General features: G+C 52.1%; 14 protein-coding genes across 14 annotated transcripts; 10 read left to right on the forward strand and 4 right to left on the reverse strand.

The window, feature by feature from the left end:
• Positions 1-112: 112 nt before the first annotated feature.
• On the forward strand, positions 113-883 carry SCP_0411330 (hypothetical protein; the record flags this gene model as incomplete). Its single annotated transcript, XM_027757860.1, has 3 exons — positions 113-175; positions 231-491; positions 554-883. 3 exons carry the CDS (start codon positions 113-115, stop codon positions 881-883), a joined length of 654 nt encoding a protein of 217 aa, XP_027613661.1.
• Positions 884-1,893: 1,010 nt separating this feature from the next.
• Positions 1,894-2,264, forward strand: SCP_0411340 (hypothetical protein; the record flags this gene model as incomplete). The annotated part of the gene is made up of 3 exons (XM_027757861.1): positions 1,894-1,926; positions 2,017-2,184; positions 2,235-2,264. The coding sequence occupies 3 exons, from the start codon at positions 1,894-1,896 to the stop codon at positions 2,262-2,264; spliced, it is 231 nt and encodes a 76-aa protein (XP_027613662.1).
• A 346-nt stretch (positions 2,265-2,610) lies between these two features.
• SCP_0411350 (hypothetical protein) lies at positions 2,611-3,007 on the forward strand (the record flags this gene model as incomplete). The annotated part of the gene is made up of 2 exons (XM_027757862.1): positions 2,611-2,667; positions 2,729-3,007. 2 exons carry the CDS (start codon positions 2,611-2,613, stop codon positions 3,005-3,007), a joined length of 336 nt encoding a protein of 111 aa, XP_027613663.1.
• A 1,852-nt stretch (positions 3,008-4,859) lies between these two features.
• Positions 4,860-5,799, forward strand: SCP_0411360 (hypothetical protein; the record flags this gene model as incomplete). The annotated part of the gene is made up of 4 exons (XM_027757863.1): positions 4,860-4,886; positions 4,963-5,214; positions 5,264-5,515; positions 5,566-5,799. 4 exons carry the CDS (start codon positions 4,860-4,862, stop codon positions 5,797-5,799), a joined length of 765 nt encoding a protein of 254 aa, XP_027613664.1.
• Positions 5,800-7,360: 1,561 nt separating this feature from the next.
• SCP_0411370 (hypothetical protein) lies at positions 7,361-8,266 on the forward strand (the record flags this gene model as incomplete). Its single annotated transcript, XM_027757864.1, has 5 exons — positions 7,361-7,399; positions 7,492-7,662; positions 7,716-7,763; positions 7,829-7,993; positions 8,045-8,266. 5 exons carry the CDS (start codon positions 7,361-7,363, stop codon positions 8,264-8,266), a joined length of 645 nt encoding a protein of 214 aa, XP_027613665.1.
• A 1,244-nt stretch (positions 8,267-9,510) lies between these two features.
• SCP_0411380 (hypothetical protein) lies at positions 9,511-10,410 on the forward strand (the record flags this gene model as incomplete). The annotated part of the gene is made up of 4 exons (XM_027757865.1): positions 9,511-9,528; positions 9,607-9,807; positions 9,862-10,146; positions 10,198-10,410. The coding sequence occupies 4 exons, from the start codon at positions 9,511-9,513 to the stop codon at positions 10,408-10,410; spliced, it is 717 nt and encodes a 238-aa protein (XP_027613666.1).
• A 426-nt stretch (positions 10,411-10,836) lies between these two features.
• Positions 10,837-11,865, reverse strand: SCP_0411390 (hypothetical protein; the record flags this gene model as incomplete). Its single annotated transcript, XM_027757866.1, has 3 exons — positions 10,837-11,211; positions 11,271-11,521; positions 11,583-11,865. 3 exons carry the CDS (start codon positions 11,863-11,865, stop codon positions 10,837-10,839), a joined length of 909 nt encoding a protein of 302 aa, XP_027613667.1.
• Positions 11,866-12,661: 796 nt separating this feature from the next.
• Positions 12,662-13,841, reverse strand: SCP_0411400 (GTP-binding protein; the record flags this gene model as incomplete). Its single annotated transcript, XM_027757867.1, has 8 exons — positions 12,662-12,792; positions 12,862-12,942; positions 13,002-13,195; positions 13,256-13,289; positions 13,431-13,553; positions 13,625-13,629; positions 13,706-13,740; positions 13,806-13,841. 8 exons carry the CDS (start codon positions 13,839-13,841, stop codon positions 12,662-12,664), a joined length of 639 nt encoding a protein of 212 aa, XP_027613668.1.
• Positions 13,842-14,275: 434 nt separating this feature from the next.
• Positions 14,276-14,796, forward strand: SCP_0411410 (hypothetical protein; the record flags this gene model as incomplete). The annotated part of the gene is made up of 3 exons (XM_027757868.1): positions 14,276-14,317; positions 14,387-14,674; positions 14,734-14,796. 3 exons carry the CDS (start codon positions 14,276-14,278, stop codon positions 14,794-14,796), a joined length of 393 nt encoding a protein of 130 aa, XP_027613669.1.
• A 255-nt stretch (positions 14,797-15,051) lies between these two features.
• SCP_0411420 (hypothetical protein) lies at positions 15,052-18,058 on the forward strand (the record flags this gene model as incomplete). Its single annotated transcript, XM_027757869.1, has 10 exons — positions 15,052-15,899; positions 15,968-16,657; positions 16,716-16,817; positions 17,049-17,133; positions 17,230-17,319; positions 17,390-17,501; positions 17,740-17,751; positions 17,803-17,893; positions 17,945-17,991; positions 18,054-18,058. The coding sequence occupies 10 exons, from the start codon at positions 15,052-15,054 to the stop codon at positions 18,056-18,058; spliced, it is 2,082 nt and encodes a 693-aa protein (XP_027613670.1).
• A 1,226-nt stretch (positions 18,059-19,284) lies between these two features.
• On the reverse strand, positions 19,285-20,023 carry SCP_0411430 (ER membrane protein complex subunit 4; the record flags this gene model as incomplete). Its single annotated transcript, XM_027757870.1, has 5 exons — positions 19,285-19,308; positions 19,367-19,548; positions 19,610-19,826; positions 19,891-19,936; positions 19,992-20,023. 5 exons carry the CDS (start codon positions 20,021-20,023, stop codon positions 19,285-19,287), a joined length of 501 nt encoding a protein of 166 aa, XP_027613671.1.
• A 783-nt stretch (positions 20,024-20,806) lies between these two features.
• Positions 20,807-21,495, forward strand: SCP_0411440 (hypothetical protein; the record flags this gene model as incomplete). Its single annotated transcript, XM_027757871.1, has 2 exons — positions 20,807-20,973; positions 21,027-21,495. The coding sequence occupies 2 exons, from the start codon at positions 20,807-20,809 to the stop codon at positions 21,493-21,495; spliced, it is 636 nt and encodes a 211-aa protein (XP_027613672.1).
• Positions 21,496-22,690: 1,195 nt separating this feature from the next.
• On the forward strand, positions 22,691-23,514 carry SCP_0411450 (Cell division control protein 42 homolog; the record flags this gene model as incomplete). The annotated part of the gene is made up of 5 exons (XM_027757872.1): positions 22,691-22,738; positions 22,801-22,857; positions 22,917-22,989; positions 23,068-23,402; positions 23,452-23,514. The coding sequence occupies 5 exons, from the start codon at positions 22,691-22,693 to the stop codon at positions 23,512-23,514; spliced, it is 576 nt and encodes a 191-aa protein (XP_027613673.1).
• Positions 23,515-24,330: 816 nt separating this feature from the next.
• SCP_0411460 (hypothetical protein) lies at positions 24,331-24,861 on the reverse strand (the record flags this gene model as incomplete). The annotated part of the gene is made up of 3 exons (XM_027757873.1): positions 24,331-24,370; positions 24,429-24,767; positions 24,818-24,861. 3 exons carry the CDS (start codon positions 24,859-24,861, stop codon positions 24,331-24,333), a joined length of 423 nt encoding a protein of 140 aa, XP_027613674.1.
• Positions 24,862-25,001: the final 140 nt, after the last annotated feature.

A 25,001-nucleotide genomic window follows, 5' to 3' on the forward strand; every position in this document is an offset into this window, starting at 1 on the left:
AATGAAAGACAAGTCGAGGGGATGGGCCGCAGTGCGCCAATTGCCTCCCCCCACAGCTGTGAGTACGAATTGCCGGGCGAAAACCATAGGCCTTGCTGCACTTGAAGCGCACATGGAGAGGCAGCACTTCAGATTACAGGACCAACCCTGCACGGCGGACATCAAGGTTTATTCGGTACGAGTTTCTTCCTGCTAGTATGCCTGTCGTACAGGCTCTGATGGCTGTACAGGGCTTCTCCAAGTTACCCCCCGTTGTCGTCATATCACGTACGAATGCCCTGTTCACCCACTGCATGAGCGTTGGTCAGCATGCTTATGTGTTCTCCCCATCACGCAAGCTACTTGAGTTGTCCGAAACCGAAGGGAACGAGTTCCACCTCTTCGTTGCGGCCCAGACAGGCGTTAGCTCCGCCACATACCATGGTGTGTACGCAGCAGTCAATACTCATACACAGCTCAGTGTGAAAGGGTGGCGCGAGTTATATGAGGTGGTGCGTACATTTTCACTGATCGAATGCAACATTACTTACAAGTAGTCCTCAATATTCTATAGCCCCAAGCCGAAATGGTAGATCTCAAATGTGCTCAAGTTAAGGCTGGCAATGACTCTACGGCTGGACGCAACGGTTCCGCCCAAGTGCTATGCGAAATGGTCCGGGCCAAATACAACAAAGGATCACTTCGACTCGATATGATCGTCTTCGAAAACAAGGGCTTTGATTGGAAGTTTGTCGAAGCTTTCGGTAAGGATGCTGCCAAGGAGCTGATCCCTGTCAAGGCGGCCGCAGGTACTACCACGCCTCCGAAGGCCCACGTACTCTGCGAATTCCCCAAGGCGATGAGGACACCAGAGAAGAACCGCAGGAAGCGAGAATTTTATTGATGTGCGTTTTCTTCCTCGCTGTAAGTCGCGTTTGACACGCGGCGACTATGACTATGCCTTGACTCATGTATGATGTATGTTCATCGAATGATAATAAATATAAGCCTATGATGTGTTTTCTGTGCTGTGTCGGACAGACACTTAGGTGAACGTGTCATATCGATGCGGTGCGAATATCAACCAGATCTCGCGGAGATCTCTCATAACATATGTTATATTCCGAAGTCCATGCGACACCTCCCAGTACAAACTACATGTCAATCGCAGCGCAAGTTGATAAATTTGTCTGGACACACATGGGCACGGTCATCCGTGTGTCCCTGCACTTGGCGAGCCCGGATTGAACGAGTAACTTGAATTGTTCCTACCAGTACCCGCTTACTATCCTTGAATGCCTGTTTTCTGGACTCAGACTGCGACAGCCGCTACGTAACTATGCCAGACCTGTCTCTCGCTGCTAGGAGATTGCTCACTGAAGGGACGCTTCTGCGACCCGGTGACCGGCCGGGAGACTCTGGCAGCCGCTACTATTCTCGAAAGTGTTTTCTCTCGCCACGTCCGGCACCTCAGTAGCTTCAGTAGCTCCATTTGTTTCTCGGAGAGTCGGCGAAATGAGCCAACCGGCGAACTGAGGGAACTCGGCCCGTACTACTACTGGCTATGACGAGTCGCTTTTTTTACAGCTGAAATGATGCAAGCTCAGCCAAAGGTTGTTCCCGTCTAGCCTCAGCTAGTAGTCGATCTGGAGGCCTTGTGTCTCCTCGTACATACGCTCGTCGTCCTTCACATTCTAGTGGCGCAGGTAAGCACAGCCTTTTATGGGCAAACGCCCATGCGGCTCAGTAAAGCGGCAGGGCCAAGCAACGCCTGCACAACAATAAACAAAGCAAGGGCTTCCGAACAGAGCGGAACTCAGGCTATCCTCCCGGCTCTCCCAGTATATAACTCCTGTCTTTCACTACTAACGCCCACGCTCTTGCTACTGTCTTCGTCGCATTGAACTGTGTATCATGTCCGCCATTCCAAATGCTCAACTTGCCTCCGTATGTCTGTTTGTTTCGAACATGACTACCAGTACTAACAAAGATGCTGGTTGTGGCATTATTTTGATCCTTGTCGACTCCCTGACTAAGGAATACGACGAGGACGCGTGTATTCGGGGCCGGATTTCCATAATCAGAGGTCGTTGGGAGTCAGCCTACTCGACCCCTCTTACGAAGCTTCTCAAACAGCTTAGCGATAAGGGATATAACAGTCAGAAGAATGAGACCTGCACCCAGGATATCCAATTCTTCGAACCGGTATGTGCCGCTCCTCGCCGCCTTCACACCTCGAACTGAATCTGAAGCAGACGGATCCAGGACCCCTGAATATACCCTAGGACGTCGTTTCCGCATCCGGACAAAAAACTCCCAAAACCTGCTGAAAAAAGTCCGGACAAAAAATTGGAAAATCGATGATTTTGGATACGACGTCTTAGGGTATATTCAGGGGTCCTACGGATCCTGCCTTCCATTCCGTTGTGATTGTGTCATCCGAGAACGTGGCGTGTCTTGGCATGTTTGGGTTCCACCCCGGCCTGTCCACGCTCATATATTATATATACGGTATCACACAAGTTGCCGGAATCGACTGTCGATTCTCCGAAGATTTTCTGGCTGTTTTTCGTGGAAGAAACAGACACTCCAGTCGAGGATCCGAGCGTTGTTTGCATGGGCGAGTACATAATGAGAGATATGAAGGACAAACTGACCGTAGGAGGGTGGAAAAGGTTACCGGAGAAGGTACGTGTGGTTATGTCTCACTGTGATATAGAGTGCGTAACCGTACACCATGGCGTTACAGATCCAGAATGCCTTCATCGAACTTCAGCTGCAATTATCAACATTGCGCGAACACTCTGGTGGCGATGATGTGGCACCGATGAACAAAGTCACAACGCGCGAGAACTACGATAAGGGCGTATCCCAGCTCCCTTTGCTCCTCTTCGACAGGGAAGGTCACCATCCGAGTCGCCAGTGGCCGGAGTTCTGGACCGTCCTTCAGAAGAGTCAAAATCCTCGATATCAACAGAATCGGCAGATGGATAGGGCCTCAAGGGCCTGGATGCCTGATAGCTGTTGAAATACATAGATCGTGACTTGAATAGATACTATGCTATTAACCCCCGAGTCGTAGGTATCTCATACCTTCACTTACCGGCCTGCAGTAGCCTACTACATTTTACTCGTCCGTGCCCTAGGTTGATTTTAATATGACATACATTCACAGAGTCTGAGTCGGCATTGTGATTTTGGTATGCACGGCCATGCAGGAGTATGAGGGATCGCTCCCCACTCAAGGTATACGGTAGAGAGGTCAAAGAAACAGTAAATTATAAGTGCTCAGAGATGCGCCGAGCTAGTCAGCTAGGAGGTACGATGTGAAATATGGAGCCAACGCTGTATAACTATGACCGCAAAGATCATATCGATAGGCCCATGGTCAAAAAAGCGTGCGGAGGCGGCCTTTGGGCGGTCTGCGAAAAGAAAGCTCCCGATAGGTGGGACCTTAACTGCCTACACCCGGGCGCGAGCGGCCCAGGCGGCGTGACTTGGTGGCACCACAGTGCATGGTGGCGCCACCACCCACCGGAATTTCCGGAGCGTTTGATTTCGCAGTCCGCTCTGTGAACGGATTTTTTTGGAAGGGCCTATCGATATGATCTTTGCTGGAATAGTTTACGGAGCCAGGTGCCTCCGTCGGAAACCCAGTCAGAGAGAAGGGTTGGCAGCAGTTTATGAGCGAAAGCGAACAGGACGCGAATGCACGGTACTTTTTCAGTATCTTTTTGCGCCATTCCATGTGAATGAGCCAAACGTCCAGCAATATGGGCCGTAAACAACACTGCACCGCAAGACTCACCTCCAACAGATCTGGAATCTCCGCACCGCGCACCACCACCAGTTTCCATTAAGTACGTATTAAGGAGATTCACGACATACCTCGTCGTACTATGTCAATGAAGAATGTGGCCTGCCGGTCTCAAGCGAGAACTGTGAAATACTTAAACGACAAAATGGCATATATAGGCACCATGCGCATGATCCCCATGACTACGCTGCAATACCACTGGTAACAGGCATAGTACGAACGATCGCCTGCAACCCGTCATATGAACAGCCAAGAAGCGAACAGGGCATGCATAAATACGATTAACTTGAAGAACAGTAGAGCGATGCACCGTTGCAGTCGCCCAGAAGCCACGCCCAACATGAAGAAAACGCTAGAGGCGGGGCTTGCTGACATGACAGGCGAGCGACATATTCAGTTTATCGTGCAGATGGTACTACACGCCACTTCGGTTTCCAAGCCCGGTCATAACTATTTCTCTCTTCTCTCGGTCGAACTGCTCTCAAATCTTGTGCCGCAAGTTAGGAACATTACGGGGTCCCGTAATATATAGCCGGAATAAAATGTCAATTATAATTATAGGGATTGTCTGTTTACTTACATCGTTCAACTTGGCTTGTTGCGTGTTTGTTTCTAGACGATTGCAACGTACTTACCTTATAAGGCGAATCGCCTTCTTTTTATGAACATCACGTGTTGAACGCCGAAAAATCTTTTTCCCCCAGTCCATCTTGGCTGGATTAATCCTCCTGGTTTTCTGGGTTGAAACGGGCCGTAACCGTCGCGCAACAATTAATGCTGCGATACAAGTCATGCCGCTAATGGTGACGTATGCGCGCAGAAAAACACAGCATCTTGTAGGCGCAAGCGCAAGCGCAAGCACGCACAGCTTTGGCCTGGCCGCAATGCCAAGTGGCTGTGCGTTTGCACGCTTTTGCACATGTACAATCAGCCTGACTCACAACAATACAAGCGATTGTTTCGCCACACACCTATATAAAAGGGAGCTCATTTCCCCCTCGACCTCAACACCCACTTCACTCTCTCTTATCACTATACTTACATTGCGAATCATCTTTGGAACATGCAAGACACGGATTCGAACACTGCCGTACGTCTGCCATGTCTTCTCTTGAGTGGCGTCACCGTGCTAACACCGCTGTTGACTCCATCGGCATCTTGAACAGCATGATACGAATCCCATTGGTGAAGATGAAGACGATGAAATATCCGACGTCAGTCAGAGCGACTCGGGCATGGTCCTTCTCGACGATGAGCACAAGGAGATTGTGGAGGAGCACTATTGCAACGCTGATTATTTAAATCCGGCCACCAAGATAACCGTTGTCACCATGGGCGATCTTGTTGCGACGCTCGGGGAGAAGGGTTACTCCAAGCAAGGCGACACCAAGGGGAACGACCTGATCGTCTACGAGTCGGTATGTGTCGCCTCCCTACTGCTGCGGCATGACGTTGAACCCTGCCTAGGAACGTGAACCCCACTGCGGCGTTCTTATCACGTCTGTCAAGAACGCGCTCAACGCTTATGGTGCTGGTGCGGGGGAAAACTTTTTTATCTACACCGCGTCGCGCAAGCTGCGCACGGTATCGAAGAATTTCCAGGTGTTCGTTCAGGTGCCGAAAGAAGATGCGCCAGGTGACGAAAATCTATACTTGGGCGAGTATCGAGTCACAGATCCGGGCGTCCCCACTCATGGGTGGAATAAACTGGCGGAGAAAGTACGTATCTTCTTCATTGATTGTCCTCCATGCTTCTCATCACCATACAGCACAAGGCAGATGTGATCGAACTCGAGGTGGCGCTAACCGAACAAACTGGTTCGGCAGAGGTGGTGGACGCCATGTCGATCCGAAGCAAGTATGATCAGGGATTGCTCCAGCTCTCCCTTCACATCTTTACCTGCGACGGATGGGATCCAGATTCCTGGAAATGTGTTCCGGTGCCGCCGGAGAATTTACGCCGAGAATCCCAAGCGGTAGATGAGTATGGTATACCCGCTTGAGTAGACTATCCGAGAATCCATGTCATGAGCTGTGCGTTACGAATGTACTGGGGGTTTACTAGAATATCCGAGCTCATGTCTCAGAATTTCCTGCCGCGCGACACTCTTGGATTCGTTTGCTGTCTCTCGCAGTACTGTACTGTATCCCCCATCGTGCACACGCTCATGGATGTGTCACCACCGTGGCCGTCTACGAATGCCTTGAGGTAGTATTATGAGGTCAGGGGTTGAAGGAGTACTCTGTCAGTCAATATGAAGTGGCGCAGCAAAATTCGGAACGCATGTTATACCCTAGGTGCGTAAATATCTAACAAGTAGTGCATGACCACGACAAATGGTACGCGCTCATTCTATGTAGTATGCATCCAGGTATCCACATCTACTGAACCTTCGTCTTCTCCCCCGTCGGCTTCACACCGACCTGGGCAGGGGGTACACCATATGTCCGATACGTGCGCGCCGCGAACATCGTCGCAAGGACCGCGGCGCAGAGCGCGCGCGCCACCTTGCTGGCTGTAATGGTTTTTTCGATGTCCGACAGCCTCCAGGCGGAGCCGAGGAGCGGCACAGTACGATCGTCTGGCTTGCGACACTACAACTTGGCGCGTTGGCGGAACGATCATTGATATTGATATCTCATTCTATGCGAGTCACTACGTATACTTACATGACGTGAATTGCGTGTTTGTTTCTAGATGAACCGTGTACTTACTTTATAAGGCGATTCACCTTCTCTTTATGGACATCACGTGTTGCCAAAATGTTCACCCCAGTGGCAGTCGGCTAATTTCATCCGTTTCTCTCCCAGTCATTGTGATTGCACCCTGCCTTCCATTGTCAACTTGCCGGATCAATACGGATGCACCTGCATAGGGAATGCCCTTCCTGTAAGGAAAGATATCGACTCTCGAGAATGAAGTTCCGCGACGCGACGTAACTCGACCTGCATAACGAGTCACTGCTGGATGCGCAAGATCTGCCATAAGATGACACCGTCTAGTCAATTCGGAGGCCTTGTACAAAACAAGTGCTCTCCGTCCTTCATTCTAGTGGTTCTGTGAACACAAGCGCAGATCCATACGCCTCATGTGTAACGGCGACACCGTTACATGTCCGAACACGGCCATTTCTCGATGACGCATGGTCTGATCTTAGTTCCTTTATTTAGTGTACTAGCTACCTAGACAGTCCTACCTACGATCGCGCACGGACACTCTTAGTCAGCGTAGGATATAGCTTCGCGCGCGCCCTCGTTTGTACCCCGTCGAATCAAGTGCGCACGAGCGTCCGCTCTCATTGTTCGTGATTCCTCCGTCTGACCTTCTGAAGCATCTCCGAGCGTAACAGCTCGTCTTTGCTTACTTCTGTGACTTCCGTCGGCGCGGCCGTTACATCATGGCAACGCACGTACGGCCAATAAGGCGGCAACGCCAAGCAATTCCTGCACAATAAACAAAGCAAGAACTTCCGAAGTTCCTATTTTCAGTTCGACTTCCGCTAGATAACCCACATCTTTTTACTACTCTCCCACTTCTAACCTCATCACATTGCTCCGTGTATCATGTCCACCTTTAAGTTTCCGAGCTCTGAAGAGATCATCGTGCGTCTGTTTGTTTCTAATATGACCATTATAAATACTAACAAGGATGCTCACCATTGCCTCATGTTGACCTGGTCTATTCGTTGACTTAGGACGAGGACTGGTGTATTCGGGACCGGTTGCCCCGGCACTGCGGTGGCTGGGAGCGACCGTACTCGGCCCCATTCGGAAAGCTTCTCGAACACTGGCAGGCCCGTGATAAGGGATACATCGGGAAGAAAGAGACTTATCCCCGGGCCCAGGATGTCCGATTCTTCGAACCGGTACGTGCCACATCTCTTCGCCCCCTCCACACCTCGAGCTGAATCTGAAGCAGACGGATCCTTCTTTCTGGCCTATCGTGATTGTGTCGTCCGAGAACGTGGTGTGTCTTGACAGGTATGGATTTTATCCGGCCTTGCCAGGTACATATATACCGTGTCACACAAGCTGCCGGAGTCGATCGACGACACGTTGAAGAAGTTCTCGCTATTCGTAGTGGAAGAAATAGAAACTCCACTCCCAGACCAGAATATTACATGCATGGGTGTGTACGTAATGAAAGACATGGAGAAGAATTTGACCGTGAAAGGGTGGAATAAATTACCGGAAAAAGTACGTGTCATAATCTCTGATGGCATATAGGGTGCACTAACCGTACGTCAGACCAAGAATGCCTGCATCGAACTCGAATTGCAACTGTCGTGGTTGCGCGAACACTCCAGTAGCGAAGATGTAGCGCCGATGATATTCAGCAAGGACACAATACGCAAGAACTACGATGGAGGGGTATCCCAGCTTTCCTTGCTTGTCCTTGAGAGGAAAGATTTCCGAGTCAAGCCGTGGGAGTCCTGGACTGTCCTTCAAAAGAGTCAAAATCCCCATTAATATGAACAAGTTCGGTTGGCGCGTGATTCCGAAATGGCACTCCTACCTGATAGCTGTTGACATGGATAATTTGCTTATAATACATAAATTCGTGGTGCATCGGGCCACAGTCACTCGTCTTATATCCACAGCAAGACTGAGGTGAAATTTCATTCCTTTTATCTCAGTGACAGCCTACCACATTGTGCCTTTTCGTCCATGCTCTAGGTTGGTTTATATGGTTTGTATTCATGTCGGGATCGAGTATTCTGCTCTGTTGTCCGATCAAGGTTAGACATCCGTGGTCATATTCGCGATAACCATTTGATCAAATGGAGAACTCGACAAGGCTGGAACAACTAATGATTTTTCGCCTCTACTAGCTCTGAAATCGACTCCAACTGAAGGGACGACTGCGGCTGCTAGGGTCTCGAACGTAGGTTCCCCTGCTTAGCGACTCAATGGAGCTTATACTATCTGTCTTTCGGCGTCTCGCTGCTGGTGAAGTGATGGTTCCTCCTACTTGAATTCATTGATCTTCGGTGCATGTTCGAAACTGTTTGTCTCTCGCTATGACTGATAAAACATCTCTCGCTGGCGTGGTCAACGTTCTGGACGTCTTTTGATTTTGGGATTTCAGCGGCGCCTTAACGTGGCTAGCATCGTTGCTGCTGAGCGCTGATTCACAGGTTCTGCGAAGCTCGCTAGACGATCTGAGACGATGCAGATCTCTGCTGGTCAGCTGATAAACCTCGCAGCTGGAACTCCGAGTCATAAATTTCTCCGTTCGGAGCCTCTGTACGATCTCACTCGACAATACAATCTCCAGAAGGATACTTTCCGCTGTGGTCACTACCAGCTGGAAGTCCGCTGTTTATTTGTTGTACAGACGATGTGGCGTAACGTCATCTACTACATCTGCTTTGCTGTTAATCCTCCTGGATCTGCCCAGCCAATTTATTCTCTCGCTATGCGGCGTGCGCATCGTGGTGCATTAAAGCAAAGCATCTTGTGGGCGCAAGCGCACACAGCTTTGGCTCGTTGCTAGGGCTGCGTGGCCCACTAAAGCGGCAATGCCAAGCGGCTGTGCATTACACGCTTTTGCACAATCAGGTTGAACAACAATGCAAGCGGAATTTTCCTGCTTTTCTTGGCCCGGCCCCAGTCTATATAAACTCAGTCCCACTGCTCACCCTGGATCTCAACGCCCACTTTCCCTCAACAGACAAACCTTCACACAGACGCGCTGAAGAATTTTTGAAGAGATGGATCCACGCACAACTGTGAGTCTGTCATAGTCTTCTTGTGTGGCCCTACATGGCGCTAACACGTCTGTTGGCGCTGTCGACAACCCTGAACAGCATTCTGTCCTTTCCAATGCCGTCTCGATTAATGCGGAAGACGAGGAACTCTTAGAGGAGACTTATCCAACCAATTATAGCGAGCAGCATGTCCACAAGGCCATCGTAACTATGAGCGCCCTTCAGGCAAATGGCAGCACGAGGGATTTCCTCGAAGAGAACTTCACCAACTGGGACGACATCATCATTTACAAGTCGCCTGTTCGTGTCATCTTTGCGTTCCTACGGAATGAAGCTGACGCATAGGTATCGCAGACCCTGAATCGGGACCAAGTACTGAAATGGCCACGAGTGCTGATACTGTCGTCTAAGAACGCGTTTACTTATCCTGACTGCGCTAACGGCCCAGGGCTCCACTTCCAGTTTTACACCGCGTCGCGCAAGCTGCGCGACTTACGATATAAGATGTTCGACGTGTTCGTCGTAAGCGACGAATTAGCACCCAATGGTAAACCCCAGCTGCTGTACATGGGCACATACAATGAGATCATGGTGGGCAGGAAGCTCACATTAAAGGGGTGGCGCGAGTCATCGGATATAGTGCGTTTTGTTTATTGGTTATCCTTGATGCCTCTTATCATTGTCCCACAGGTCAAGGCTTATGCTGTCGAGCTTGAGTTAGCCCTGTCTCTACAGGAAAATCCTACGGAGCCGGTGGATGCAGCGTTGATTCGGGAGAAATTTGACAATGGAGAACTCCAGCTCTCACTGCATTCGCTCGAATTCAGATACGATGGGTGCGGCGAATGGCCGTGCGTTAAGAAAGCCACGGGGATACAGGATCGTTATGATATCTATAATTAGCGGACGCATTGGTTGGGGGGTGTAATGTATGTATGGCGTCCTTATACAACTTATATAACATCTGCAGTGGATGTTTCACTACGTCTCTCTGGAATGTCTCAAGTGGATGTTCTTCTTAGATTTTCTGCCGCTTCGTCACTCCATCATCAACACCCGACTTTCATGTATGGACAAGGCCTCAGTTACCGGCTTTGGCTGGTACATATGTAGGTGGACACGCACGGCACGGATATTTGAGTTAGCAAGGTGAAACTTCAGCCACACTCACAGTGTGTCAAGTAGTCTATCTCAGTACACGGAGAGTGCAGAGAGAGCAGGAATTCATCATAAGCCTCTACGTAACTGACAATATACATGCACACCATGGCACTACGAACGGTGCCAATGGCCAACCAATGGCTATTCTATGCGTCGTGGCCATCATGTCTATTGCACCTTCGTCTTCTCCCCCGTCAGCTTCACACCGACCTTCGCCGGCGGCACACCATATGTCCGATATGTGCGCGCCGCGAACACCGTCGCAAGGACCGCGGCGCAGAGCGCGCGCGCCACCTCTGGGTCGACGGGGTCGGCGCTCGGGCCGGGGGCGCCGAGCGCGCCGGCGGCGGCGGCATGCACGTTCGCCCAGAAGGGTTGCGCGTGCGTGAGGAGCGCGTAGAGGCCCGTGATGAGCGGCGCGCACCAGAGGTCCGCCGTTGTCCACCCGTATGGGAGCAGCTCCGCGGGGGTCGTGAGCGTCAGTGCGTACGGGTGCAGGAAGGAGAAGAGGTTGATGAAGAAGAAGCCGCCGTTCGCGGTCGCCTGCGACGCGTTCGTGCGTGGGTGAGCATGTCAGCAGGGATCTAGGTGGGCGGGCGTACCAGAGAGGTGAGGAGGAGGCTCCAGGGTGATGTGGAGACCGACTTCCATGAGTGCTGGAGCACCATCGGCGGGATGAACGTGCAGAGGAGAAATGCACGCGAGAAGCCGTCAAGAATCGATACCGGGAGCTCAGTGTAGAGCGTCGGATACAGGATGCTGGGTATGCTGTCCACTAGGGCCTGAATTACGGCGTAGAATGCGGGGACCGCGCCGGAGATCATGAACGAGGGCGGGATGCCCAGCGCAGGAGCTTGACGCGGACACAACGGCGTCAGCGCATCGCACACTGAATTCCTCGGACCTCGACATACCTGTCACTGCCTCACCACCATACACGACCATCAGGGTCGCGGAGACATCGCGCAACCAAGACCTGCGCTCGATCTGCGGGTGTGAGTTCTTGTCCGCGTCTGAGACCTTCTGGACATGATCCTGGTAGTGCTTCTCTCGCAGCTGGCGCAGCGCGACGCAGAGGCGTACCGCGGCAGCGACGTCGAGGGTGCTGAATGACAGGCCGAACCAAGTGAATGGCGCGATGGGGGTGAGGGCGAACCTGTAGACCTCGACGATAGGCGCGAGCAGTAGCGAGATCATCTTTCACCGGGGTGTTTCTGCAGATAGAGGTGCAGATGGAGGTGAGAATATTTATATGAACAACGAGAGGGACACGTTGCAGGAAGGCTCAGGCCTTCTGCCTACGTGCTGTAGCAGCCTGAAGAGTGTCAAACGGGGATTGCGAGATCTTGAATCATCCCGGCCCGGTGTTCGTAACAATAGCAGGTGTGGTAAATAATAATAATAATTTATTGCTACATGCAAGTGTCCATGGTACAATAGCGAAGCGGCTGTAGTGGCCCTTATCCGGGAATGTGAGGTGGTCTAACGCCCCAACGGACTCACTCGTCTGTGCGCTGGTTCAAGACCATCCCCTCCAAAAAACTTGGTAACCATGTCTGTTCGCACCGGAAGGCGCGGCACGGACTGGTGTAATCTGTCCTTGACTGGCCAGGGAAGCAATTCCGCAACCTGCAGGATGGGCCGAGTTAGTCTCAGGAGAACAGGATGTGTCGTCTGTTCGCGCAGATGGGCCGTGTCCCTCGCAAACCCTTTTGTCTTCGCGATTTCCATCGCTTGGAATTTTTAAACCTGAAAGTCACTGTAGGATAGGCACATACACCAGTCGACTTTGTGTTATGCATGTTCCATAAATAAGTGGCGGAGGAGCATACACACTCCAGGCATATAGACAAGCGAATGAAATTACAGTAAGAACACAAGTAAAATGTAGAGTTATGCACAAGAACCCCCAGTCCGACATTCCGTCGACTCAAACCCTCCTGCGTCCTCTAACCCTCCTGCGTCCTCTAACCCTCCGAGCGGCGGCGCACACTTAACAGCACTTGCTACCCTGGTGGGCGTGGTTGTCCACGCTCGGGCTCACGGTGATGGAGTCGCCCGTCGGTGGCTTGATTGGGTCGGCGGACTGCTCGAGTGATTTGCTGGAGACGATGCGGTAGATCTCTGCATGGAATAACAAGAGCGCAGGAGTGAGCGGTCTGTGAAAATTAGGGAGTAGAGAGCGTCACTCACCGGTGAGGATGGTTTGGAAGGCGGACTCGACGTTCGAAGCGTCCAGCGCTGACGTCTCAATGAATGATAAACCATTCTCCGCTATGTTGTATTGTGCTTAGTGCCCCGCCTGCAGCGAATGAAAACAAGGTGTAACGCACTTGCAAATGCCTTCGCCTCGTCTGTGGGGACCGCTCGCAGATGTTTCAAATCGCTCTTGTTCCCGACAAGCATGATGACAATGTTCGAGTCTGCGTGATCACGCAGCTCCTTGAGCCACCGCGTTACGTTGACGTATGTCGCGTGCTTTGCGATGTCGTACACGAGCAGCGCACCGACCGCACCGCGGTAGTACCTGCACAGCGAGATCGGCCCACAATAAGCCACGAATGAGTGGATGGGTACGAGGACTTACGCAGCTGTGATTGCACGGTAACGTTCTTGGCCGGCTATAGGTCTTTATTAGCCTTCCTGTGTTTTCAAATCCCAACATTGCACGCATATAACAGCGAACAATGGCGACCAAGTACAAGGGCGACGCCACAAAAACAGGGACGTCGCAATGGAGTCAAACACACAGTATGACGCACCTGTATCCCATATCTGCGCTTTCAGCGTCTTACCGTCGACGTTGATCGACCGCGTGGCGAACTCAACACCAATGGTTGACTTCGTCTCGAGATTGAATTCATTGCGCGTGAACCGCGAGAGCACTGTTGCCGCAGCAACGAAGGAACAGGCACACGTCAGTATCTTCCCCGCATTCATTTCAAAAATCACCCACAATTACTGCATCAAAGGGATGCGGGGCAGAACGGGTAGGGTCAGCTAGCATTAGAGGGAATCAGGGCAGGTCAAGACGCACGACTTCCCGACGCCGGAGTCTCCAATAAGGACGACCTGCAAACAAATGCAATACCAACGTCGTCAGTTGGACGCTCCTGAGCATGACCGTGAACACGCACCTTGAACAGGTAATCGAAGTTGCTGCCCTCAGTCATATGTGCAGAGTGGTATGTACGAAGAGAAAATGAAAAGACGAGTACGCTGTTAAGAGGGCGGTGGTTGGTGGTGGTGCACGACGGAGGCGGTGAGTGGCGGAGTTTGAATCGTCTTGTGTCGCGACATGAGACAGGTCACAGATTTTTTTCTTGACATCTTCTCCGTTCTCAGAAAATGCAGAGCTCTTATGCTGACAGTGCTACTGTGTATGGGATTTCCCCCTCAAGGATCATTGATTTTTTTACTCGAAGTCAGAAGGTTTGGCTAGCCAGGTCACGGAACACGCCCAAGTTCGCGGATTCATCGGTCCGCCAGCTCGTTGATGGATAGAGCGACCTGTCTATTATGCTCTTCTGTGTCTGCTTTGCGTAACTTCTACACCGAAAGAAACAACAGCGGTGCTGCAATCTCGATATATCAATACAGTCCGAACATGTCTACGGTCGAAAGCAAACGAATCTGCCAAATCATCAAGGTTCTGCACTTCCCGCAACTGAACGCAAAACGCTGACCGCGCCATCCCCTTTCTCCCATCTCATCGCAGCTGAAACCTGGCGCTGAGCAGGAATACAAGGCCCTACATGCCGCTGCATGGCCGGGAGTCCTCGCCGCCCTCGCGCGATACCACATCGCCGACTACTCGATACACTACTACGCGCCGCTGCGCCTGCTCGTCGCGCACTTCAAGTACACCGGCACGGACTATGCCGCTGACATGCGCGACATGGCAGAGGACGCGGAGACGCGGAGATGGTGGGCGTTGACGGACCGGCTACAGGAGAGCTTCGTCGAGGGCGCGACCGGGAGCGGGGGTGATGCGCCGTGGTGGCTGGTGAGTGGTTCGTTTGATCTTAGCTTGATGTAAGCGATTGAGCGGTGGTGTGCGGGTAGGATCTGGAGGAGGTTTTCAGATTTGAGGGATACGCGGCTGGGACGACGTCGATGAGTTCGTGAGTTGATCGCCGCTTGTTCTCTCCGTGTAGTCTAGGCTGTACGATAGCGTCTAATGGAAGGCATGATTCTGTGTCTCGCCTTGTCCTTCTGAGTATTGCCCTATAGTCTCTGGGATCCAGCCAGCACCTTGCAGTGGGGTACGGGGCACGGAACACGGGAATATTCAAGTGAGTCTGCTGCACTGTCATTCCGGTGTATCCTCCATCTCTTCCTTTGCATCGACTGCAATCTTCTGTGGAACTCACGCAACTAACCATGTCTACGCATCCCGAGCTCGAAGCATCAGTTCTTCTCGCTCTTCCGCTTGTGACACTAGAGACGCCAACCGCATCTACTTCCGGCACCCTCACGGTCTCAGTCCTGACTCATGCGCCGTTCTCACTGTCCTCGTCTGCCAGTGACCCTACCGATGCTACTCCTCCGACAGGTCTGTCGTATCTCATCCTCCACCTCAATGCGTTTGAGCTGCCCATCGATCCCTCGCGGCCCATAATTTGCACCTTGTCTTCCACTGGTTCACGCGCATATACCCTGTACTGTCTTACGCCACCCAGCGACCATGCCGATCTCAGTTCCTCGGACGCGATCCGCCTGCATGTCCCAGCCCCGTCTGCCGACGACCCCCGCGTCCTGGAAGATCTCAACATGCTAGACGCCATATTTGCGGAATACACCCAATTCCACACGGAGCCGCGAGCACAGCAACAAGTGGGGCACGATGCATCCGCCTTCGGGACTCTGGAGGGGGCGGGCAGCAAGGGAACAGAGCGGGATGATCTGCGCGGTCGATTGGTTTTGATGGATGAGACGAGCGGGGAAGTGGTGGGCGAGCTACTACAGGATCTACGGATGACGGAAGACGCTGCGCTTGCTCGGGATGGAGACTCTACAGGAGGATCTGGCGAGAAGCCAACGGCGGGCCCGGTCGTACTGGAGCTCCCGCCCGAAGTGTATGATGCGTATGTTGGGAGCACTGGAGCGCAGCGTGGGGTCGCGGGGGAGGCTGTCGATATCGGTGCGCTTGCTGCAGCGCGGGAGATCTTTGTGCGGGCGGTCCTGCCTGAGGATCAGGATTGGATTACCAGGTCTGCATCATTCATCAGGTATGTATGCTTTTTCTTTTGTAGGGCGGGCCCACCGTACTGACCTGTCTCGCGCCGTCGTGGTACAGCTGGGCTATAGACTCCTCTACTTCCGTGCTGCTAAGCGGCATCACAACGGCGTCGACATTTTATATCAATCATTCCACACCCTCTCCGTACGCCTCTTCCTCATCTGCCTCATCTGCCCCACGTACCCCCGACTCGCGAGAAGACTCATCCGCCCTGCTGTCCGCGGCTCAACCCACCCCATCTTCGTCTCCCGCACCGGTACCCCTTCCCCTCCCGCTCCAGATCCTCTCCTCTCCCCGCACACACGCAGCACTCTCCAGTGCGCAAGTATTCAGCAGGCAGGCTATGCGCCTAAGCCATCGCACGGCCGGCTTTATCGATGACCTCTTATCGCGCGTAGTCAGCGGGGTTTCGACCCAGCAAACTAGCACTTCCACCTCAAATGCGGCCACGAGACCGGACGGGGAGAAGGCCGACGCACCTCCGCCACCGTACGATGCGGGCGCTAGCCAAGTAGGAAGCCAGAGGGGGGAGAAGCCGCTCCTGCCGCCCTCGCGCACCCATACTCCTCAACCCGAGAAGCTGGAACCTCGTACACAGGCAAACCAGATGCCCGCGGCTGAGCAGCAGCTGCCCACGCGAGACCGCCTCGCGCTCTCCGCGAACCTCGTACTCGCGTCGGTGGACGACTCTGCGCGGCGCGTGTGGGAAGTCGGGAGCGAGCGCCTGGCAGCCGTGGTTGAGCACAAGTGCGTCTCCTGTAGTTTTTACGGTCGGCGCGCTGATGGCTTGTTTGATTCGTTGCAGATATGGCCCTGCTGCGGCTCACTCGACGACGCTCGCGGCGCACACCGCGCGCAACGTTGCGCTGGTGTATATTGATATGAGCGATTCGCGCGCCGCGCGCTGGTGCGCAAAGCGGGGACTGCGTGGATCAAGACGCATGCGGGTGCTGCCCGGAAGTGCGAGGCTGTTGTGCAGTCGGCGACCAAGAGTGTATGAAGGCCATTGACTGCAGGTGACAAACCACTCGGGTGCGGTCGAATGACTAGAAACGATCTACTGGATTTTCGCATTCGTATTTACGCCGTCGAGATCTCATATAATGCGCCCAATCTCTCTAGGTTGATCATGACGTAGGATAAGCGAGATCCACGAGGACCACACCAACGCGTTCTCCTCATTATTAGTTGACCCATTGCGAACGTCAGGTTATTGGACTCGGGTGAGCTAGTGAAATATGTTAGTAGAGGTGGACACACTGCACTGACGTACTTTGTCTGTGTCGCCGTTCGGAATGGACATTCACACCACACCAAAGTGCCACGACTCCGTAGACCTTCTCAGGTATCTCAGGAAAGCTGGACAGGGCCATCGAGCTATGCATCTGCCGCACCCGTCGGGGAACATGGTCAGTAATTTGAAACTGGAATTTGATCTTGAAGGGTGTTGCGGTATGGCGCCTCTGATTCACCTTCCAGCAGCGTCCGCCGTCAGCTATTCAGGACGTGCTCCCCCGTAACAAGGGTAACGGTAGGCCAGTGTCGACGGCGAATGATGCTTTCCAAGATGGAGGCGATCAATATATGGCGAGTACGTGTAAATTCCGAATGGCGGAGTCAATATCCTCGTTTTCTATGACCTTGAGAGGATGTAGTTCCCGGGCTCAGCACAGTGCGGCATACTGTACGAAGGACGGATATTAATTATTGGCGACTCCGCATGACAGAGTCGCAGCGGATCTTGTGTTTCCGCCAAAAGCCGATCCGAGATCGGTGAACGACTCTTCCTTCTTAATATGGAAATCCTCCGATTCTTCGAGGATAAAAAGCGGAGGCTGACTGCAAGTGCGGCTCACATTTGCCAGCCCCATTAACTGACAAATAGTACTTAGACATGAAGCCTCTCTCTGCCGTTCCATCGCATCTTCGTCGTGCCCCTCACCATCGCCCTTTACCCATTTTGACATCAGCAATAATGGACTTGTATGTCACACGACCTATCTCTAATCCTCCCCGCACTCACTCAGCTCACAGGCCCACTCCTTCTGCCGGGTCGTCCGATGTTTCGATGTTGACGCCAGGTACCATTTCTCGAGGTACTCATATCCATACCTGTACTTATCTGTTTCCGGATGCACGCAAGTTTGATGATATGAAGAAATCTATTATCAAGCTAGAGGATGGGATGGTAGAGGTGCAGGCAAAGATCGTAGCGGTAGAGGTGAAGTTGGGGGCGAAGATCACAGAGACGCAGGCGCAGATTGCAGAGATGCAGGCGCAGATCCTAGAGATGCAGTCGAAGATCGTAGAGATGCATGCGGATGTAATGGCGGTGTTTGCCGCCGTTCAGCAACGGGGTAACCAACGGTATGTTATTATCCTTCTTACCAACACGATATCGCTTACGCTCCCACAGGACCTTCCAGCTGAACTTCTCGTGATTGTTCCCCACCTTCCCTGTATCTGCCACGATGGCCCCTATATTTATTTTATGCATCTAAGCTCTGAAAAACATATCTCCACGCATGAACAGTTGCACTCACCTCCCAGTTTCGTGCAGGCAAAGTTGTATATTACGCGGGCCTCCCTAGATGACACACGCACGCAACTGGTAGATACTCAGGCAGACCGGAGAGAAGCTCGACTCGTACCAGCAGAATCGGCTCCTACCTAGCAGGAGCTACATACCAAGCAAGGTTGATTGGACAAGGTGCAGAGGGAGCTGCGCAACGCAAGGTTCACCGTAGGGAGCGACAGGGCTGGTCAATGCCCCGATACCTCAGTCAGCGTAGGCTTCCCACAAAATCAATTAATTTCATCTACCATGTTTTTACTGCAAACGCCTCGTTCCTCGTCAACCACAGATCTCTTCGGCCCAGGGATGTGTGCTCAGAGTCTTTACGACCAGCCTGGACCTCCGCACGATCGCCCAAGTGAGGACCTATTCGTAGTAGACTATCCGAATGTGTTGACACGAGTCAACCAGCGGATGCGCTCCACAGAAAACTGACTCGCAACGACATTTGTGGAGCAGGGAGCAAGCTGTTGATCTTCGCGTGTAACTCCAATGTTAATGGGATGAACACAAGAACAAGAACATATGCATCCAGCGAGTCACTGCGTCGGCGAGCTCGAGAAACAGCGCGAGCAGTGCACACTTCACGATCCGAATGGTCATTTGCAGGATACGATTCGGGATTGTAGATACAGCGTCACCTTTATAGAGAGGCACCGGATGCATGCATTGGCGTACAGTCTTGGGTTCCAGAGTAAGAAATGCAATAAGTTATGACAGATAACAACAACACAATAGCGTAACTGAGGACAACCAAGCTACAGCGCCGCCGAGCAATGGAGTTGTCCGGAGAACCCTTTCAAACAAGCAGGATCTCCGGAGGCTGAAATACGCATTATGAATACTAAATCGACCCACAGACAGAGAAACAAAACACGCGCCTGCCCACGCGTCTCGAACGCCAGCCAGTCTCCCGTCCCTGTCGGCAGGAGGCCCATTGAGCGGCACTTCCACAGACCCAACGCGAGTGTGAGGAGGTTGCAGAGGAGATACGCGATCTTCTGCACGGGCAATGTCGTCGAAGCCTTCGGTGACGCGTTGCTCGGCGCAAATTGCGCAAATGCTGAGTGAAATGCGCGGACATGGATTTGGGATGAACTGAGCGAAACGCGCGACGAACATACCGGTGTTAATGGCAAGGAGGTTCGAGAACGGGCTGCTGAGGAGCATGAACACGATACCCATGCTGAATATTTGCACGCCCCCGCCGGACATGTAGAGCATGAACGCCTGCATTGGTAAGGACTTTGCCGGTGAAATAGCGAACTCCCATGCGCGCTTTGCCTTCAGGCTTTCATATGATGCAGCTGTAGTCGCAGAGGCTTTGCTAGGGGCCTTGGACTACCGTGAAGAGGCGGTGGAAAGGTGGTTAGCCAGGAAAAAACAAAGGGATGTAGAGGTATACCGCTGTAGACGCAGAGAACCCCGGGGGTGGTGGGAGATGCTTCCATCTGGTACATTGGTGTCATGGCCATTGTTATGTTGGGCAATTCAAATCTGACTTACTTTGCAGGATCTACCGCTATGCTTACTGACATTTCCGTGAATTAAACGGTGACTGTCAGTGAGACGATGAAGCCCGTGGGAAGAAGCGTCGGTCAGGCGCACGGAAACATCATGACTTCGGAACTTTCACAATATATCCCAATGATCCTGAAGCTTTCAAACGTTGAACGTTGAGGTATCAATTTGAAGCAAAGTGTCAGGCCCACTGCAGCTGGAGACTATTCTCATACTCATATATCCTCCTGCTGCACCACTCACACAACCGCCTTATTCATTTTTCCCAGATTTTTGCCTGAAGAGATTCAGAATGCCTATAGGGCTCCCTTGTCTTGCGATCCGGGCCGCAGCACGACTGGACAGCTGGAATGCTCATGCTAGTATTTCCGGGCCTAGGTTCTCCAGATTTTTACATGGCTGTGGCATATCCTAGACGCTCTACTTTCGTCAACTTTATGGCGTGCCATCCTGTTTCTGCTGCGGGACGATACCATCCACCTCCAATTGTAGCGGGGCGTCCTCGGTACTTGCGGGTGAGGGTAGAAGATGAGTCTAACAACGAACAAAGCGTCCTGTTGACTTGTGCTATAACTCTATAAATCATTCAATATCTATGTTCGCCCTTCCCGAACCCCAAGGGGCTGGCTCAAGCTTGGCACCGCTAATTAGCTCCGACCAATTGATCACCAAATACTCAATCTGCACCTTGCAACCGAAGGACAACCACGGATCAGGCCACGTAGCAAAGCTTTTTTTCTCACAGGCCTGACGGAAGTCCATGAAACCCGTGTAGGCCAACATCACCCGCAGACTTTGCTATGTCCCAGAAAGTTTTCTTTAAAGCGACAAAACCTCTCCGTTCCAAGCTGTGCGAGGGTTGTAGAAAGGAGCCCTCAGCGGGTGAACACTTCAAAGTGTGCAGTGGCTGCAAGGGTTCTGCGTATTGCAGCAGAGTGTGTCAACAGCGAAATTGGAAGACTCACAAGTGCGCTTTTCCTCTCTGTCATTCACGTTTCTGGCTCAGTATAGCTTCAACAGACCTCTCTGCGAGCTCACTCAGCGAGAACTCTTAAAGATACAGTTCAAAGATCGCTTTGGGCTATGGTCTGAACCACACATCGACTCAACCCAGGAGGAACGCGTAAATCTCCTTCATGACTTTACGGAGGTGTATGCATGGTCCATAGAGAAGGCCATCTTTTCCGCATTGCACCTTGGGGGAGGAGAGGAATCATTCGACTACTCCAAGGGATGCATCGTGTTCGATTTGCGCTATCGTCCCGATTGCAATGGGAATCCCAGCCTCGCATTCGAACTTTTGGATGCGCGCATCGAGCCGATTGCTAGGCACCTCGAAGGTGGTTCCATCACGGATGCGTTCTACGCTGGCCAACCTTTGCGCGTAGCAAAGGAGAGAGAACTCAGAGCAGCTCACGATGATTTCCTTGGGGTATTGATGACGTTATGGACGATGGAAGCCTACGGAAACTGGCATCCGCATTACTAACGTAGGATGTCCGCTGGGTTGAAACCCATAGCCCAAGCCTTGGAACACCGTAATTGGCTACCAACATTGCAGAAGACAATGTGTTGCGGTTATGTCTTCAGACAATTGGAGGATAATGACACTAACGATTGGTATGTCGGACGTCTCAAGAAGTCAGGTAATCGGTGGAAATGGGAGCAGGTGAACGCGCAGGAATTAGTGGAAATGGGCCTACCCGCCAATTTCTCGATGATTTTGTGAAGATTCCGAATATTCACGAGGTGCGTTCAACGTTTGTACTGGGGTTCCATGGGATACCAACTACTACACGCTCCAGCTTGCGAACGTCCGACATTGACAAATCTTGCAAGCTTCAAGCTTCAAACTCAAGCCTCAGGATGAAAGTTTGACGGGTACCAGTTTTGGTTGCCCAGTATCAGCTATGTAGAGTGTCGCTTGAATAACTAGTGACTATAGAAGCATTCCTAATCTGCCTAGAATGGTGTGAACTCGATTGCCTGCGCTTGACCTTGTGCTTTTATTGGTGTCTGATACCTGATAATCGACGAGTGCAGGTGCAGTTGTCGCCATTTTTTCAGTAAAGCTGTAAGGTTGTTACCTAAATTGTAATCCGCATGGTAGTGGTTAGAAGGGACAGTTACAAAACGATAACAAAATGATAACAAAGTTTTGTATCGTTGTGGCATCTCATTTAGGGCAGGGCCGCCGGAGATGGCAGTGAACGGGCGTTGTTAGGACTCCTCAAGGCAGCCTGGCACTTCGTCGTTGCTTGTCCTCCGGCCGCCGTCGTCGACACCTGAGTTCTGCGTCGTGTGCTATACGTTGCTCGTGCCTCCATAAGGTTCGTCTCCCCCTTCTCAATGTTTGCTTGGCGTCGGGAATTATGCAGTGATCTCCTGCTCAGGTGGTTTGGCTCGGTGTTTCAGATCGTCTAAAGATACATACATTGTGTTTGCAAGATTATCATCGTCTACAGCTCGTCTTCTGCACTATCAAGGTGAGCCTTTTGTTTTGAACATATTGTGCGGAAGGTGAGCGGCTGGTTGTCTCGTTGGCTGCGTCAAGGTTCGACACGCGACCGTGGTTCGCACTGTCCCCGACTAGTTTATAACAGTCTCAACCCAAATCGCGCGCTCACACGTCTTCCAGCTCCTCTAGCTTTACTGCTCAGATATACTAGACCTTTCGCAGAGCCATGCAGACAATCAAGTGCGTAGTAGTAGGAGACGGTGCGGTCGGCAAGGTTCGTGTACTTATGCTTCTCCCGTGACGTATACTGTCCCTCTAACGCGTTTGGTCTTGTAGACTTGTCTGTTGATCTCATATACTACGAACAAGTTCCCCAGTGAATATGTTCCTACCGTGCGTACAGTTCACGTATTTTGTTACACCTCGAGAGACCCATGCGACCGCGCGGGCAGGTCTTCGATAATTATGCGGTAACGGTTATGATCGGTGACGACCCGTACACTCTGGGACTGTTCGATACTGCTGGTACGCTTCGAACTCCTATCGTTCACATTCTTCGCGCTAATCTATCGTCATATTTCGTATTTGCATTTACTTAATTAGGTCAGGAGGATTACGATCGCCTGCGCCCACTATCATACCCACAGACGGACGTGTTCCTCGTCTGCTTCAGTGTCACCTCACCAGCTTCCTTCGAGAACGTAAAGGAAAAGTGGTTCCCAGAGGTGCACCACCACTGCCCGGGTGTGCCGTGTCTTATCGTGGGGACACAGATCGATCTGCGGGAGGATCCTCAGGTACTGGAGAAGCTGCAAAGACAGAAGCAGAGGCCGGTGACGAGCGAGCAGGGCGAGCGGCTTGCTCGGGAGCTCGGCGCCGTCAAGTACGTGGAGTGTTCGGCGTTGACGCAGAAGGGGCTGAAGAACGTCTTCGACGAGGTGAGCATGCTCGCCTCATTGTTCCGCGCCAGTGGTGACCGCTTCCCAGGCGATTGTCGCAGCCCTGGAGCCCCCTGTCGTCAAGAGGAGACCAAAATGCGTCATCCTCTAATTGAGACCCGACAGCCATTTTACGCACTCTCGCCATCGCTCACGACGCTTCGCCTTTGCCATGCCACGATCCACCTATATCTTCTCTTCCCCTACCTGCTCGTCAACTCCATAAAGCCATTCCTCTCCCTGCCTCAGGATGTGCTGGGCACGTTTCGCCTTGCCCCCGGAGTCGCCTGTTTTTTTTTGTTATACTTCACCTTCCTGTAGTTCATATAGTCTGCCTTTGGGTACGGGGGATCTAATACCCATGAGCTGGAGCGATGGCGCTGTACAGACTAAGAGGTTCACTGTACATATTGGTAAGGATTAGTTAGAAGGACGATGTTGAAGTTTCTACCACAGCACTAAGTGGTGCTCGCGTGCATACACACCGCATCCAATATAGTGTTCGCATTGCAAGCGCAAACTGTATTCGTGAAACCTCGGACCATACATGATGCATGACCGGTTGACCATTGGAGCGTACCAAGTGAACTGAACGCTACAAGCGGTGCCCTTGAAGTTCATACTCGACCACAACAATTTCACAACGAGTCCGAGGAAAATAGGCAAACGGTGTTCCGGACATATGGTGGCTGCAAACGGAAGGCGGTTCCCTCGAATCGTAACTGGTAGAAACAACCATCATAAAAATATTCTACGCAGAAGCTAGTCTGTTCGTAATGGTACGAAAGGATATCACTGAAGTGCTACTGGGAATATCCATGAAGTGCGGCAGGTCTGAAGGTAGTATATCTATCTATTCTAGCGATGTGTTTCAGCAACACATTTAAAAGGGTTATGTTGACTCACCGTCAAAACATACATAGGACCTTCAAGCGGGAGTCGGAACAGCGACATCCTCGTGCCATTTCCTGAAGATGATCATGACCATGGGTTAGGCACGATACTGCACCGATGTCGACCACTTACTTGGAGGGTTTGGGCTTCCAGCCATCATCCCGGATCGCGGCGGGATTCGCACGACGTCTCATCTTGTACTGCTTGAGCTCTCTCTTGATGGCAGCCTCGTCGTAGAGAGGGACGGCGTTAGCGACCGCAAGACATGCGAGCACAACGAGTGTGATGAACAAGAGGACGACTCGGCTCTGCATGACGTTGAGCGTATGGCTAGGAGAGTAGCTGGAGTCCGCGTCTATCAGACGGGGGGGCCTTTTATCTGACGCTCTCTTGCCCCGAACGGTGTGGTGCATCAAGAAGTCTCCCTTCTGAGCCAGCCACGTACCTAGACGCAAGCGGATCAATCTGTCCCTGATGACATGAACATTCAGATATCGAGAATTCCAGTTGAATAGGCTCACCGACGCACCCACACGTGGGGGGTAATGAGGGGAAGAGCCTGCATACACGCGCAGAACGCACCGATGAGTCTGATCCCTTCCTCCGGTTGTATTCCCTGGAGCAGCGAGGCTCCATAGAGAGCAGAGATCCATTCTGTGGGCTCGGCGTACTTAGAGCCGAAATGACAGTAAGTGCACTGTCGAC

This window comes from Sparassis crispa (assembly GCF_003851025.1).
Source record: "Sparassis crispa DNA, contig_000003F, whole genome shotgun sequence".
NCBI classification, from domain to species: domain Eukaryota; kingdom Fungi; phylum Basidiomycota; class Agaricomycetes; order Polyporales; family Sparassidaceae; genus Sparassis; species Sparassis crispa.